Genomic DNA, 17,803 nt, shown 5'->3' with positions numbered 1-17,803 from the left:
CTAGTCATGGATTGTCCATAACGAACACCATGTTTGAACATAAGGGTGCTCATAAGTGTACCTGGTACCAGAGTACCCTAGGCCGAAGATTGATGATCGATTTCGTGATCGTGTCAGCTGATCTGAGGCCTTATGTTTTGGACACTCGGGTGAAGAGAGGGGCGGAACTGTCAACCGACCACCATCTGGTGGTGAGTTCAGGGAATGAGGGAAGATTCTGGACAGACCTGGTAAGCCCAAACGGGTAATGCGGGTGAATTGGGAACATCTGGAGGAGGCCCCCGTCCTAGAGATCTTCAACTCACACCTCCGGCGGAACTTTTCTAGCATTCCTGTGGAGGTTGGGGGCATTGAACCGGAGTGGGCGGTGTCCAAAGCCTCCATTGCTGAAGCTGCGGCGGTGAGCTGTGGCTTCAGGGTCTTAGGTTCCTCAAGGGGTGGTAACCCTCAGACACTGTGGTGGACACCGGTGGTCAGGGAAGCCGTCCGACTGAAGGAGGCAGTTGCAGGGTACCGGCGGGCTCGAAGGGCTGCAGCCGCTGCCGTGTCGGAGGCTAAGCAGTGGGTGTGGGAGAAGTTCGGAGAGGACATGGAGAAGGACTTTCGGTCGGCACCAAAGTGTTTCTGGAAGACCATCCGACACCTCAGAAGGGGGAAATGGGGAAACATCCAAGCTGTGTACAGTAAGGGTGGGACTCTGTTGACCTCGACTGAGGAGGTAGTCGAACGTTGGAAGGAACACTTTGAGGAACTCCTGAATCCGACTAACACGCCCTCTATGATGGAGGCTGAGCTCGAGGTTGATGGTGGTTCGTCGTCAATTTCCCTGGTGTAAGTCACTGAGGTAGTTAAACATCTCCGCAGTGGCAAAGCCCCAGGGATTGATGAGATCCAGCCAGAAATGCTAAAAGCTCTGGGTGTTGAGGGGCTGTCATGGTTGACACGCCTATTCAACATTGCGTGGGAGTCTGGTACAGTACCAAAGGAGTGGCAAACCGGGGTGGTGGTTCCCCTGTTCAAAAAGGGGGACCAGAGAGTGTGTGCCAATTACCGGGGTATCACACTTCTCAGCCTCCCTGGGAAAGTCTACTCTAAGGTGCTGGAAAGGAGGGTTCGGCCGATTGTCGAACCTCAGATTGAAGAGGAACAATGCGGTTTCCGCCCTGGATGTGGAACTACGGACCAGCTCTTCACTCTCGCAAGGATCCTGGAGGGGGCCTGGGAGTATGCCCATCCGGTCTACATGTGTTTTGTGGACTTGGAGAAGGCATATGACCGGGTCCCCCGGGAGAAACTGTGGGAGGTGCTGCGGGAGTACGGGGTAAGGGGGTCACTCCTCAGGGCCATCCAATCTCTGTACTCCCTAAGCGAGAGCTGTATCAGCGTTCTCGGCAGCCAGTCAGTTCCGTTCCCGGTGGGTGTTGGCCTCCGCCAGGGCTGCGCTTTGTCACCAATCCTGTTTGTGATATTCATGGGCAGGATATCGAGGCGTAGTCGTGGTGGGGAGGGGTTGCAGTTCGGTGATCTGAGGATCTCAACACTGCTCTTTGCAGATGATGTGGTCCTGATGGCATCATCGGCCTGTGACCTTCAGCACTCACTGGATCGGCTGGCAGCCGAGTGTGAAGCGGCTAGGATCAGCACCACTAAATCTGAGGCCATGACTCTTAGCAGGAAACCGGTGGATTGCCTTCTCCGGGTAGGAAATGAGTCCTTAGCCCAAGTGAAGGAGTTCAAGTACCTCGGGGTCTTGTTCGTGAGGGTACGATGGAGCGTGAGATTGGTCGGAGAATCGGAGCAGCGGGGGCGGTATTGCGTTCACTTAACCGCACCGTTGTGACAAAAAGAGTGAAAGTGAAGAGCCGTAAGGCAAAGCTCTCGATCTACCGGTCGATCTTTGTTCCTATCCTCACCTATGGTCATGAGGGATGGGTAATGACCAAAAGGACGAGATCACGGATACAAGTGGCCGAGATGAGTTTTCTCAGGAGGGTGGCTGGCTTCTACCTTAGGGATAGGGTGAGAAGTTCAGTCATCCGGGAGGAACTCGGATTAGAGCCGCTGCTCCTCTGCTTAGAAAGGAGTCAGTTGAGGTGGTTCGGGCATCTGGTAAGGATGCCCACTGGACGCCTCCCTTGGGAGGTGTTCCAGGCACGACCAGTGGGGAGGAGACCCCAGGGAAGACCCAGGACTAGGTGGAGAGATTATATCTCAACACTGGCCTGGGAACGCCTCGGGATCCCCCGTCAGAGCTGGTCAATGTGGCCCGGGAAAGGGAAGTCTGGGGCCCCCTGCTTGAGCTGCTGCCCCCACGACCCGACCCCGGATAAACGGATGAGGATGAGGATGAGGATGAGGCTGTGGAATGTTCTCATTATACCACAGTTAAGGGGCGTTGTCCGTCCCGACACGCAGCGGACGGCGACCCCCTTGTATAACCCCCTTGTATAATTGCTCATTATACAACAGTTAGGAACCAATCAGGTCGCTTGATTTATGCCGTTTTATAATTTATTTTTATCACAGCTGCTCTTGTCGCGCTGTGGTTTGTTTCGCAAGAATACTACCTGGGTTTAAATTTGGGTGGGGCTTGATACTAGGCCTACTCATACCTCAGAATCAGGAAAACTACATTTGCTAACGACAACCGTGCCTGTCTGACCATGTACAGCTTCTCAGAACAGATCATCTAATAATCCAATTGATTATTTAAAAACACAGGCGATGGCGGAGGATGACAGCTACGCACGCTGGACACCACTAGTCGATCACTTGACAGCCCCGAAGCGTTGGCTGTGAGGTCAGGCAGTGAGGTCAGAGACCCTAGGGGGCTGGCCTATTTGAACGCATTTCTTGTTTTGGATTGTGAGATTAGAACCAGCAGATGAATGAGAACATGATCGTGCTTGAGGATTGAGGACTTTTCTGTTTACCCCCAAGGAGTTTAGCTTCCTCACGAAATATTGACGCTGTTGGCATTTTTTGATGATTGTCTCCGTGTTGGCTTTGTAACGCAACAATGATCCCGGTAGTGCCCAGGTATCAACACTGCTTCCCCATGAAATTTGTGGCAACTCTCCGCCTAGTCAGGTCATCCAGGATCCATAACCAGGATCCTTCCCAATACCCTTGATAATGAGGAAGAGAGTGTAGACTCTACTCTGAGAGTGGACCTTGCAGAGATTTCAGCTTGCCAAGAGACCCTCTTCAAAGGGGCGAGTCAAGGGAGCTGCTTTCACCTCAGCTCACTGGTGTGATTCCAAGTAGTTTTCCTTTGGATTAGATAATACGTTGATGTCATGTTTGAGAGTGAAAATGAGCATGAAAGTGTTTTAAAAGTTCTTCTTAGTACATGTTTTTTTTAGTATCAACTTATAATTACCATCGCTCCTTAGAGCAGGAAGAGTTGGAATTCTTAACAGAATGCTGCCAAGTATCTCAAGTTGCTCGGCTCATATCAGTTCTTCATACCAAAGACATCAGAGCCAATTCTAAAAATAAACTGTCTATTAAATATGCTTGTATTGGTAAAACTGACGTTGCTAGAACAGTTAAGGACCAATTTGAACAGTCTTTGAGAATATGGCAAATGCTTAACAGTTTTTACTTTTTATGTATTTTACCCTTTTGGTCAAGAAGTTAAGGAATTTCCTGTTATGATAAAAGCTCTTTAAAGTCAAAGCCGTTTCAATCTTGATTTAACTATATCTATATCAATAATGTGTCATGGAAAATGGAAAGTCTGACAGATATTAACATCTTCTAGATCAGATGACCTATGGCCTAAAGTATTATAACATTGAATCATTAATGTCCCAAATGGACACTTATTGCACAGCTGTGTAGAATGGAAATCCAGGCATCAATGAGAAAAACATTTGACAAAAAGCCAGTGGTGTAGTGTTCCATTTTTCCATATTAGGTTTTTATACAAAACTACAAGTTCCCAAAAATCAGAAGCAAATACATTTTACATTTCAAATAGCTAAAATCATTGTTCACCTTCAAAGGATAAAAACGGAAAAGGAATTTTAATCTGCAGCAAACCAAGGCTGTGTGAGGCTTTCCTTGAACACAATCACCCGTTGAACGGCACAAGGCACAGATTTGACATCATTAACAAGTGGTGCAGCGATTACACAAAAGCTTAGCCCACCATTCAGACAGCATTTAAAACATAATAAATTAACCTCATTCATTCACTTCATTATGTATACGATTCATACCTGCTGTTTTTAGACACTCTGCTCGCACATTCGTTCATCAATCAATCTAACACAACAACAACGACAACTATGGCAACATAGAAGGAAGACACACGGCCAACGCCCCCCCCTCCACTCATCAGTTTTAACATGTGGAGAACATGGAGAACCATTATAATGCTTGAGGTTTTTCCACCGTCTTACTCCGCACTCCGTCGCCTACCTCTGCTGGGCTTAAGCCATTCAGATTGTCCTGTGTTAGGGGGAGATGAAAGAGAGGAAGAAAGAGAGAGCAAGATGAGTTGAGGCCGGCAGAATGACTTCTACAAAACACAATATACAGGCTGACATTGAAGCAGTTGTTTTGGTTGGCTGCGCTTGGGATAATATTGTGGTGTGGGAGCTTCCATGGCCACATGGAAAGCATTTGTCTGGTGTCCCGCTTGTCTTCCTTTTCTTTAATACAAAGCGCTAGTAGCACCCCTGAACTACCTTTGACCGCCCCAGTATTTTTGACGGTTTCTTTTGTTGTAGACAAAGATGACATTGTGTGGCACTGCTGCAAGTCTGTGGTCGAATACTCTCTATACTTTTTTTTCTATGCTTTTTCCCAATGAAGTTTCTCAAAATAGTTTTGAGTACATGGTGCAAAGGCCTCAATTCAATTATGTATTTGACTATTGGGTATAATGCGTGAGGTACATTTTTGGCTTTGTTCACACTGCGGGCATTCATGCTTAATTCAGATAAATGCTCTGATCAGATGGGTTTGGCAGTACACGTTGTATTATAAATGTACCCAGTTTTAGATTTGAGATTGACATTACGACCAGATGGCCAAGGGTTACACAGCGAAGGTCGAACACGCAGGAGGCCTGATGCTGTATTCTACTGACGACCTCGCTGCTATCAATGATAATATTCTGCACAATCAGTGCAAAGGCAAAACAATACCAAGAAAGAAAATTATTTTCCTGCTGATAAGGAGACAAAAAAAAGATAAAAGGCCAGTGCATAACGTCTTTTGACGTTAATACACTACAAAACAATCAAATAAAGTACTGTCATCACAGTTGCCCATAACAACCATTGCCTCATAATAACAGTAGTCATTGTTTCAAATGAATAATAGTTTAGTCTGCTGTAGATCTCATTATTAGTCTGGGGGAAAGGTGAACTGCGGCATTGTAGCTACAGTGGGTATCATGTTTACAGCATCATGTTCACTTCTAAACTTTAAGAACAAGAACAAGTGTAAACAGAAAATCATTAGGAAAAGTCATGGACGATGCTGAAACTGAAAGTGAACTGAAGCTGAAATGTTAAAATCTTTTATTTATTCACCAGCAGTCAAAATGACCCCCTCATGGAGGTTCTGGTGTTAAACAAGTGTTACTACTTAGAAATTGACTATAGTTTATTAGTCTATAGTTATTAGGAAGGAGAATGTTTATATGAAATTTGTGTTGGAAGTAGTCTATTTTGTCCAACATCTTGCTGGTGGGAGAGAAAGTCTGTTCTAACCAGACTTTATGTTTCCCCCCCACCCCAAAACAATATATTCTAAATAATTCACAATTTCCTTTCATAACAAAAACACAACATTGTAAAATATTTGTGACTTAGGAGCCAGAAGCGCTGGTACCTCAGAGGCTTCGGAGAACTGCATGCTGGGAAGAGTAGGAGCCTGGGCCCGTCTGAGTGGTGGGTTACCGACGCTGTACATGCGGGGTCGCTTTACTTGGTCCTGGCTTGACAGCGGCGTGAAGCTGTTCCGCCGGGAGGAGGTCGTCAGCACGCCATCTTGTTGACCCTTGACCTATTTATTAAACAATAAATAAATGAAAATGTTCCGAAAATTATCTTATTTATCATTCAGCTGAGTTGTTTGTTTGTTTGTCGGGAACCCTGGTGCCCAGTGGACTGTGTAGGACTATCTTGCGTGTGAAAGAGATGAGAGTAGGAGAGCAAAGAAAACAACCACTGACAAGCAACCCATTTTATCAGCGAGGACACGATGGTACAACTGCCAGTATCTGCAGCCAAATAGGGACACAACACGTCTAATCTCATTCCCATTGTGTCTCCGATGCCCTTTCAGGCTCAACAAGATGCCCACGTTATTGGGCACGTGGGATTTAAAGAGGGAACTTTGTGTGGAAGCTGCCAGGCCCTCAGGGTTTTAACGTTGACCACGTCTGATGTGAGGGTGAAGGTGGGGGATTAGGGATCCGTCACAGCACTGGACAGATGGGAAACATCACGCAAATGTCCACAGCCATTTCCCCTCAAAAGTTATGTAGTGAAACGGAACGGAAAAGTTGCAGGAGACAGAGTAGCAGTTTATTGCTATGTTGTACTACAGCAGTACTACTAAAAATGTATAAATACAACGGCCCACTTACTAAAGGTCTGTCTCTGTGAGTGTTTACAGCCTCCACCTTCAAGTCAAACATTTCCACTTCACAACCTGCAATAACATGGGACAGAGGGAGAATAAATCAGAACCCAAGGTACATCCGAAACCAATCAAATGATCAAACAGCTGACGATACAATAGGCTTTCTTTCCGGGGTGGATCTCCTACCGTAGGCCACGGGGGTGAGCTTCAGCACCGTGTGCAGAGGGCACTTCAGGTAGGGCAGGTCATCTGGGGCAACACAGGGGTATAGTCAGAGGGTGGACTCGTCACGCAGAAGTGGCTCATGGAAGGCATGTAGGAGCAAATGTAGTGTTTGTGGCTTGTTGTTTAAGGGGCAGTTAAGATGTTCAGAGAGTTGGTGTGTGTGTGTGTGTGTGTGTGTGTGAGTGTTTCAGTTCAGAGATTCTATATTGGTTTATGGAATAGTACAGTGTTGTGGGAGAGACTATTTTGCCAAAAAACGATAATATATATAAAGTACATCAAAGTAGCATTTGGAAAATGATGGCAGTATGGCAGTCACATTATTGCAATAATATAAGAACATACACCACCAGGTCTATTCCTCCCTCAACCTCGCAGAATCAAACGCCAAACCTCAATATAAACAAAATAACATTGTAGCAGAATATAAACCATTTTATTTGTTCTTACTTGTTACTTTGTATCTGAATGTTTCCCCTGAATGTTTCCCCACCACTTATAAATAGCCTGTATTCAGTAGAATCCCAGATGTTGGATGGATGCAAGGTAGGATGTGTGCAATGCCTGTATAGGCAAAGCCTTTCAGGGAGCAGTCTGAGCTCTTGGTAAACAACACTCCCTGCAACGTCATGGTTAACCTCAGTCTGGGTCTAACCAGAAATAGCCAACAGCGTCAACTCCTGTTTCCTGCCATCATCCACCCAGCTATGACTTACACTCTTCCTGGGTGTGTTTATTGACAAATAAATGTTGGGGATATGTTTTTCCTGCACTTTAATAATTGTTTTTGTGTTTTACCAGCGCTCTTGTCCAAGAAGTAGGCCAGGAGACAGCGCATGACGGCCTGGTGGCAGATAACCAAGACGTTGCCTTGTCTCTCCAGCTCCATGATAACAGGCTCCAGCCGCTGCACCAGATCCTGGTAGGACTGCACACACGCCAGGCGGAGGGGGGAGGAGGGAGAGGCCACCGGACTTTCATTAAGTTTATCCACAATAACAATCACTGCTAAAATTGAAGTAATTGTGTTGTGAATTTTATATGTGCAAATATAAACACAATAAATGAAGAATGTTTTGGTTAACACAATACCAAATGAGACACAGCATTGCTTAATATTTAATTAGGTCAATAAAGTTCCAAGGGTGTGTATTCTTTTCAATAGCGGGACTTCAATAACGGGAATCCTTTTAACAGTTCCATCGCAATGCGTTCAGTGCAAGGTCAACGTTACAAAAATTGTCAGATACAACTATCCACCAGATGTGTCCTTGTCAACGCAAAAACAATATGCAATAGGGCTTGTATATCAGAATGCATCATGGGATTTTTGTTTGCATATTGAGATGACAAACACAACAATGACCTCCTATGATGACATTCCTTTCACGATTAATTCCTAAACAATGCGTAACGTTCTTAAACGTTCATTCCAGTGCTCGTATGCTTCCAAAATGGAGGGGATCATTGCGATGTGACGTTACGATGTACAAGCCCTATATGCTCCCAACTTTGGCAGTTGTAAGCAACCTCGGGTTTGCCATCACCGCCCCGTTGTAAACGATTTCGTCGTAAGCGATGGGGTCATTGGTTTGTGACGTATTCCTTAGTTTAACACATGTGTACTTATCTGAATTATACTTGACTGAATGATGCTAAATATATTACACTGTAATTTAAAACGACAAAGAGTTTGAAAACAGATAAGCACACTGGGACAGAAGGGGACTGAGGGAGCCCACCTCTCCTCCGGGGTAGCGGTAGAAGTATTTGTCCAGATCCCTCATGGCAAACTCCTCTGGGTGTTTCTCCTTTATCATCTCGTAGGTCATGTCTTCACACACACCCTGCACACACACACACACACACACACACACACACACACACACACACACACACACACACACACACACACACACACACACACACACACACACACACAGTACAATGACGCAGCTAAATCAGTAAAAATGTACCAATCAGGGCTAGTTTTGTGGCTACCGATGAGGGAAATGCTCTCCAAAGTCAAGGTCCTAATTGCTTTTCTCTGCCCAACCACGCCGTTATGCCCGTGAATGATTGGACATCATATGGATGTCAAATTCTTGTAGTTAGTGGAATCTCCTTGAAATCTCCGTGAAATTGTACCTAATTCTCCTTTAATGAGCAGGTAGTGGTAAGGGCCTATTGCTCAAGGATGCTTATTAGGATGCTCAAATGTACTTATTGCAAGTTGCTTTGAAAAAAAGCGCCTGCTAAATGCCCTAAATGTAAATGCTTATACGCAGACTACAAAAATGTGTGTTTAAAGTCAATACAATGTTAACATCAATAATTGTTTTATTATCACCAAACGTTTCCAGGGTGCCAGCCCCCTCTGTACGTACGGCGTCTATTTCGTTGAGGATCTTCCACTGTTCGTAGGGCACGCCCAGCTCCTCCGCCGTCTGGATGGTTCTCCTCAGCTGGCTGGTCCACACCTTCAGGTCGGACAGGTGGTGCTCCTCCACAAAGCCATGCAGCGCCCCCGCAAACTGACAGACAAAGACACAGAGAGCAACGTTAGCTGTACAGGCTGCAGACGGCTGTGTCTGTCGGAGATGAAAACAGATGGTAGGGAAGTCATAGAGAGAATCATTCAAACCTCGGCCTCCCGAGAGGACCCGTTACCGGGCCACCCTCCTCCCTCCTAAAAGCAATGGGGCTGTAAGGCATTTAAACATGTGAGTCATGTGACAAACCCCTAGAACTACAACATTCTCAACTTTTATCTATTATAACCAACACAATTCCAACCCTAAACAAAAGAATGCATTTAATATTTCATCTGTGCAAGTGCACGTGCAAAGCAATAGGGTCTATTTTCACAGCCTCCTTTCTGCACAAACATATATGAGAGTTGAGACGCCACTGATTTCAACACATCACCCCGACACTGCACTTTAACCAAAGCTGTGGTCAGCCCCATTTATTCCCCTTTCCCCGACTGAATCGGCAGACTCCTTATTGGCTAAATAGAGGGTTTCACAGGAAATGGATAAATTGTCTTTAATCAGAACGTCTTTATTGCCATCTAGTGACTGCATGGTCAAATTGCAATGGTTTGGCTTGCTGCCCTTTAAATGTTGTTCACTCTGACCTTTCAATAGAGGGGTCAAACGGGTTCTTGAGATATCCACCTGTTTGTCTCTCATCGTGTTTCTATTGTTATTGTTGCATTAGTTTGCATTGGATTTATTGCTATTATTTGGAAACTCTGCCTAAACCTATTTCTAATCAAACCTCAAGTCAAATAAAATAATCAAATCTTGACCCAGGTACTCATCAGACATGTGGTATGGCCCTATAGTATTATAGTAATACCAAGTTACCAACTGAGAATGGACTTCACTCTCAAAAATTTGAACGTATCGTTTTTGCGTTGTATAGTAAATATCTGTTTGATAGTTGTATCTGACAGTTTTTTGAAATGTTGGATTCGTGGCGCCTTGATTCTGAACTGTTTAAAAAGGCAAATCAAAACAAACACCACTGAAGCGTTATCGACCAACCAGGCGTCAGCATTAAGACAGCGCTGTGGTTATAACCCTATCGAAACAATCCTCCACGAGCGGAGTGCGAGTGTGAGACCCGTAGCCACCTGCTTGCCGCGCCCAGAGAGCTCAGAGTCGCCCCCGATGCGGCCCTCCACGTTGTGGCTGCTCTCGCCATGGCGACACAGGTAGATGGAGTGGGAGTGGACGTGGATGTTCATGAGGTAGTACACGATCTTGCTCTGGATGTAGTCCTTCACCCGGTTCACCAGGAAGCGCCGGCCCACGTCGATCACCTGGATGAACGAGCGGTCCCTGTGGAGGGCCAGCAGGGGGTGATGGTCAGAGAACATATCTATTTACCCTGTAATCATCGTCTCTAGAGTAAGGAATTGCCATTCTGTCAATTTATGTCCCTTTGTGTGTTTTGCATTTTTTTACTGAAAAGACCAAACCATTTATTCCCTTGTAGGTTTTGAGTCATGTTTTTACCTTTTATGCTTGTTTTTACAGTTGTACTTTTTATCCTCACATTCTGATCAGGTTGTTACAGTTCTTCGTAATTTACAGTGATTTTCTTTTAATCTCTTTATTTTACTTCCTTCTTATTGCCATGCAATATAAATTGAAATAACCTGTTTAGAAAGCTACTACATTAGATTAGTATTATTAAAATACAATTTCAAATTCCAATCTATAAATTTGCAAATTAGCAACCTGCCAGTTTGCAGTAACTAGTATTGTAAAGGAATTGTCTCCACCTACTGGAATAATCTTGTAAATGCAGGTTCTCATCAAACATTTAAAGATGACAAAGTATTTAAAACTGATATAACATCCACTAGTATTATTTTATTATCTCCCAATAAGAAGTGTTAACCTCCCCTAATAGCTTCTATATGAAAAGTTTGTAGCTTTTCAAGCTAAAGTTCAAATTTGATTGAGTTACCTCAACTCCTAAACAATGAGAAGTAGTGATATGTAGGTTCATGACCATCGTTATGTAACGACATGCGTGTCAGGAGAACGCGAGCCGTCAGGAACCTACTTGTCATGTTCATCAGGATCCAAGGGCTGGTAGGTCACTTTGTAGCACTCGATTCTCTTGAGGAAATCCTCCATGACTCGCTCGCGGTTCCTCTCGGGGTAGTCTGGGCTGGACACCTTCACATCCTGGAATGGAGACATTTTGTATTTGTGTTCACATACAACAGTTCATAAGCCTTCGCTCGACTGGAAGTTTGTTTTAACATAGAGTTTACAGATTATATGGGATTTACCATAATATTTGTGGCAATAACGTCTGGGTCGTCACAGACAGACTCAACAAAAAACACCTGAAATACAATAAAATAAAAACTGATGAATTATAGCCCAAAAGAGCTCAATTACATACCAACACTGCCTTTAATTAATCTTTAAAATTAGAATAGATATATCACAATCATTTCTGGAAAACACACTGTCAATACTTTAAAGTCAATCCAAGCATAACAAATATCGTAACTTACTTTGTAAGAATTATCTATTGCAAAATTGAGAATCATTTCCCGCCTTTCCCTGGTCGTGTTGGTCGCATCAAACACCTTCAGAAAAAAAACAAATAACATTAAAATAGACGGATCACTTATCCAATTGGAAACAACAGATATTGTGTCTGAAATATTGTCTTACTGCAATCTGTCCTCCCTCATCATTGAGATAGGCTTTGACATCCTGCAGGGCCACCAGAGCACACTGTCTACAAGGAGGACAGGAACTCATCAATTACCCATTTACACCTCATACATCAGAGAAATATCCTCAGTGAGCAGACGGCTCTCATTAGAACAAGGATACACCATCTGTATTGTATTGATTGAACAGATACAAAACATCCGGTAATAACAAATGATTGGCTAATCAGGCTAACATCAAATAGGCTTCATGATCAGGATTTGGGCCTGTGAATGGGCTACTTCCTGCGGCTAGTTAGCTGTAGCTGACAGAATGCTATGGATAATCCGCTGTGGACGCACCAACTTTAACATGACAAACTGATCCGGTAGAGCAATGTACCCACTTTCTAATGAGCATGGCCTCTTTGTTATCATGTCTGAAGAAGTCGTAGGACTTGTACGACTTCACCGCCTCCCTCCTATAAACTCCGAGATTGAACACTGGAAGAGAGAGGAGCAAGAACGTTACAGTGGTACAACCGAGCGACCATGGCACCCTTCTTGGTCGGTCAAACCAGTTTTCCACCATGAGTTGACACACAACACACATTCCAAAAGCCTAAATATTAGTTTACCCTTCAAGCAAGTTTTCTAAGGCCAGAAAACATGATCTTCAAGGGACCAAGTTTCTTGTGATTGAAAATGGATTTCATCATTGGTCAAACAATTCATAATCCAAAATGAAATCTGATCCAAATCTGCAGCCACTGAGCTGGTTTGGTGTGTTGTTCTGCTGCCTTTAGGCCTTTACACTCATTCCAGCATTCCAGCAACATATGGATAATGTATTACGAGAACTGCGACAACAGGTGGTGGTCACTCACACGACCACCATGTGTTTGGTCCCACTAGCCCTGATGTGGGGCTCTAACCCTTGTGTTTGGTCCCACTAGCCCTGATGTGGGGCTCTAACCCTTGTGTTTGGTCCCACTAGCCCTGATGTGGGGCTCTAACCCTTGTGTTTGGTCCCACTAGCCCTGATGTGGGGCTCTAACCCTTGTGTTTGGTCCCACTAGCTCTGATGTGGGGCTCTAACCCTTGTGTTTGGTCCCACTAGCCCTGATGTGGGGCTCTAACCCTTGTGTTTGGTCCCACTAGCCCTGATGTGGGGCTCTAACCCTTGTGTTTGGTCCCACTAGCCCTGATGTGGGGCTGTAACCCTTGTGTTTGGTCCCACTAGCCCTGATGTGGGGCTCTAACCCTTGTGTTTGGTCCCACTAGCTCTGATGTGGGGCTCTAACCCTTGTGTTTGGTCCCACTAGCCCTGATGTGGGGCTCTAACCCTTGTGTTTGGTCCCAGCAGCCCTGATCTCGTACTAACCCTTGGTCGGTACTCCTATCCAGTTGAGGTAGCGTGTCAGTTTCTTGGAGATGTAGGTTTTCCCCCGGGCCGGTAAACCGATCATCACGATCACTGTCGGTGAATTGGTCATGTAGGAGGCCCACGCTGCCATTTGTATACACAACATAGGTATGTGCACACACACACACAGACACACACACACACACACACACATTAAGGTGATTGTCAAGGACATTTCAATATGATGATTCAACATAAATTTCCGTTCAACATGTTGCATAATGTTTATCATTACAATTTAATCTTCATTACTTTACAATAAAGCACAATTTGCCGAGCTTCAAGACGAGATACATCGATTCAACAGATCAGTTATTTGGAAGGGTTATAGACATTTGACTACGCACTTGTAAGAATAGCTGACCCAAATATGGTGGTGTGTTTGCTTAATAAGATTGTAAGGAACAGCCGTAGATAGATTTAAAGTCAGACACTGCCTAAGAGGAAGTTAGCATGGTTAAAGTTTGACCACCGGCATTTCGTCCTTGAACAATGTTTCTGGGGGCTGGTGCCTAGCAACCATATTTGTTAATCCATTGTCCCCTCTGAAGATGGAATGGAAAATAATGGCTGGGACTTTTCAAGACAACACTTCTGTGAATTCTTTCTTGCTTGGCAAGAACAGGTTTTACTTACTTAGATTCTACTTTGTAGAATAACGTTTGTTGACAATAGCAAAGATAAACATTTTTCGAATTCCTCTGGGAAGGTTCAAGTTCTACTTGAACATCACACTGAGATCACTCACTTACTCAGTCACCAAGTCACAGACAGGGGCTGCATGTTTGGGTATGAAGTTGACAACAAGGTCAAAATCTGAATGCAGGTTTATACTCACAGCATTTTTTCTCATTGGGCCGGAGCTCCGTCTTCTTGACTTCAGCGGAGATATCCACTGCTGGCGCGGATCTGTTCTGACTAGAAGCCATGCTCACCTCGTCCTTGTCCGGACCTGGTCACTGCAGGCTGGGTATTAGGGGTCAGGTGTCACTAGTCAGTGAGGTCAGCGTCACCCAGTCGTGTCGTGCACGGTGATCTCCCACATCAAGTTCCTACTTATTTTTATTCTAACCATGAGCCTGAGCAATGATGCCGACAGCTACTAACCCATCATCAGTATGAGGTATAGGAAAAACATTTCGACCAATACATTCCAATTGAATCGTTTGAATAAAGTGAATCAATGTTCAGACACGGAGAAGCCGAACAAATATCCCATTTGTTAATAACATCCTAGGTTGGACCATCGGTGCCACCAGAGAGGCAGTGTTGGCCTATGGAACCACTCGCGATGGAGCATCAGCATCGTTACTTCAACATCATCATCATCATCATCGTAGGACCGCGAATTTGCGCGAAGCTACGATTTCTATCAGTTAGTTAGTTACCGAAGCGTCAGCAGGTGCAGGTGTTGGCTCCACTCCTTTTCTTTGTAACTATGATATTCAAGTGCAATCGCCTGGATGGCGCTGTCTCCAGTGTTGCCAGATTGGGTTAGATTTCCCACCCAATTTGGTAACACTGGCTGCGGTTGCAGTGTTGTCAGATTGGGCGGGAAATCTGGCCCAATCTGGCAACGCTGCCCTGTCTTCCCCTTCGGTGGGAAGCTCCTCCCCGAGGTCTGTGGTGCAGGAAGGAGAGGAGTGGACTGCTCCGTGACTGTGAGAGGAGGGTTGGTCGGAGCTATGGACTCCTGCCTCTGGAATTTGTTTACTGATGTTTAACAATACCCGTCAAGATAACAAATATTTAAAAAAAAAAAGGCAAAGAAAAAAGATTATAGGCATTTGCACTGCTTGTTTCCATGTCCTGCATTTCACTGATGAATAATGTTAGGGTTCATAATCAACCCCTGGGGTTATTATTATACAATTATATATTATTCAAGAAATCTAATCTTATTCTCACTCCATATTAAGACAACTCACACATTTCAATCAATAATCTTTATTCTCTTAATAGAAACTAGCCCCACCACAGTTTCTAACTAATACACAATAACATGGCACAACCCCTCGTCTGTCAGATGGGCTATGTGCTTACATTTGTATAACCGTGTGGAGTAGGCATACAGGGTTATCTTGAAATACATAATTTTTGCTCGTTGTCGTAGTTATATCTCTGAGAGGACATGTCAAACGTAATATCGGGTTTTCATGGTGATGCTGTCGATCAATTGCTAGATAGTCTGGCTAACGCCTTGAATAAACCCAGTCTAGTATCGCTGTGATGATGAAAGAGGATATTATAAGTGCATGGAAAGGTCAAGGTTGGCCACAGCAAACTCCTCAGGAAACCTTGAATGAGCCCTCGAACAGTAAGGCCACAGCCAATCATCGAGGGAGTTCAAGATCACGTGGTAATAGTAGTCGCTCTTCGCTTGGGCTGAGGATCCTAAATTGTAGCGTTATCCCGGTCTACCGGCACGCAGATTCTGGGCCCTAATTACTTCCTATGAGCTGTCCGTGTCCCGTGAGTGAGGAGAATAATACATTTTACAAGAATAACAAGGAGAAAAACGGATATATTTCTATGGACAGTCCCGACCTCTCCCTTGCCGCTAAACCGATGTAACATTAACTGAGTGTATGTTCCCCTCTCTGGCCAATAATGCTCATTTAGAGCATCACGGTCCAGACGTCCCGGTCGTGAGTAGATTACGCCCTGGAACGAGGTTAGATCAAGCCCTATTATTTCCTTATGTAGGCTAATGACTTGTTTGTTAAGCGTCCCATTCAGAATTTGGGGATGGCACATCCGTAAACATAATTTGATGTCAGTAGCATTCCCTTTCTTGTAAAGGGCCCATATGAGAACCAATCAAAGCACATTTTCACTACGGGATTGTTAAATATCGAAAGTCCCTCCGGATGATTGACAGCTGTCGGCGTTACCCAGACTAATGAGACCTATAACTGGGTTCCTCGAAAAAGTTAATTGCAGTTGTTCATAATGTCTCAATTATATGTAGAATAGCAGTTTAAGTATTTTGACTTAGTCATTTGAAGTCATTGCCATGTCCACACGGTGGCCAAATAGCATGTTCACCATAGACTGTAAAATGTACACATATTCTGCCATCAGAGTCGTTTGTTGTCCAATGAGTAGCCCTTTTGAACTCACCAAGTCCCGGTAAACAAACCTTCAGAAGATCCCTGAACAAGTCATGCGCTCTTATGAGTTAAACATAAGGAGTAATAAAGGGATCCAGCTTGTAAATGATAGGAGAAAGGAGAAAGATGCCAGCACTTGTCACAGTTTCAACACTTTGATGTACATACCCTGAACGCCTTCCTGAAACAAGATTATTTCTCATACTTTCAATAGACCCATTCAAAAAGACAAGTTCAATTACACTGGCTATGGTCTCCACATCTGGAAGGCCATTTTTTGAATGATAACACAATATCCAAGTCTAAGGGTCAAGGTGTGTTAGTAATATCAGCTCAAGAGCCGATATCACCAAGACAGTAGAGATGATAAAATAGCAAGAAAGATGACCAGGACATGTAGCAAAAGGGATGTTTAATGATGTTTGGACAATGAGACGTACATGTCCATTGCTGATGGAATACAAATACAACTGAATAAAATAAATATCTGGTGTCATGATCCCAGCATTTCCATATCTGAAATCAATTGAAATGTAAAATCTAAAAAATGGGAGTGCAGTTTTTGTGTTTGCAAACCAGCATTGTGGGGAGAAGTTTGAGATGATATTATTTGTTATTGTAAGAAAAATGTTTAGTTATACCCTCTCCGCCTGCCATAACCATGAGACAAATCTACGAAAACACATTGGAAACGTGGAACAAAATGTGTTTCTCCTTTTGAAATATACTTTTACATTGCAGTGCGTGTATTGTGGTTGAAATAGTATAGACACCTGCAGTGAATTGACAAATGTGTAAATAAAAAAAACGGTGCTCAAATGGAGCAGTACTACAGGTTTCCTCATAAAAAGCAATAATGTAATAAACCTTCACTTGAAAATAACCTTTTGGTGACTTTAAAATGTCGACAACTGAATAAATTACTCTTCAAGCTCTGTGCCACTATATGCACACGAGCCCAGCCTCTACAGCACCATCAGATTTAAATATAGACGCCTGTTGGACACAAGTCATGGAAAAACCCCCACAATGAAAAAAACAAAAGTACCATAGTTGTTCCATGTCAACAGTGCATGTCTGGACAGGGAAGGGAAGCTATGCTGCCAGAAAGGAGACTGAGCGAACAAATTGTTCTTCAGTTGGCGCAGTAAGACAAGTTAAGCCCAATGCGCTCGCGTGGTACTGCAGTACACCAAAACCATTGGTTCCTCATGCCTAGTTATTCTTTATACAACTTCCGAGTAG

General features: G+C 44.1%; 1 protein-coding gene across 1 annotated transcript; it reads right to left on the bottom strand.

The window, feature by feature from the left end:
• Positions 1–3,954: 3,954 nt before the first annotated feature.
• Positions 3,955–14,900, bottom strand: LOC311359237 (6-phosphofructo-2-kinase/fructose-2,6-bisphosphatase 2-like). The gene is made up of 16 exons (XM_084479221.1): positions 14,834–14,900; positions 14,284–14,411; positions 13,404–13,529; positions 12,427–12,523; positions 12,039–12,105; positions 11,876–11,950; positions 11,645–11,701; positions 11,413–11,537; positions 10,472–10,679; positions 9,219–9,365; positions 8,574–8,678; positions 7,630–7,759; positions 6,793–6,855; positions 6,611–6,675; positions 5,851–6,024; positions 3,955–4,458 (listed from the first exon to the last, which is right to left on the bottom strand). Exons 2-16 carry the CDS (start codon positions 14,372–14,374, stop codon positions 4,378–4,380), a joined length of 1,611 nt encoding a protein of 536 aa, XP_084335347.1. The 5' UTR covers positions 14,375–14,411; positions 14,834–14,900; the 3' UTR covers positions 3,955–4,377.
• Positions 14,901–17,803: the final 2,903 nt, after the last annotated feature.

The sequence above is a fragment of the Micromesistius poutassou genome (assembly GCF_964030765.1).
Source record: "Micromesistius poutassou genome assembly, chromosome: 15".
NCBI classification, from domain to species: Eukaryota; Metazoa; Chordata; class Actinopteri; order Gadiformes; family Gadidae; genus Micromesistius; species Micromesistius poutassou.
This window is presented reverse-complemented; position numbering and strand designations above follow the sequence as displayed.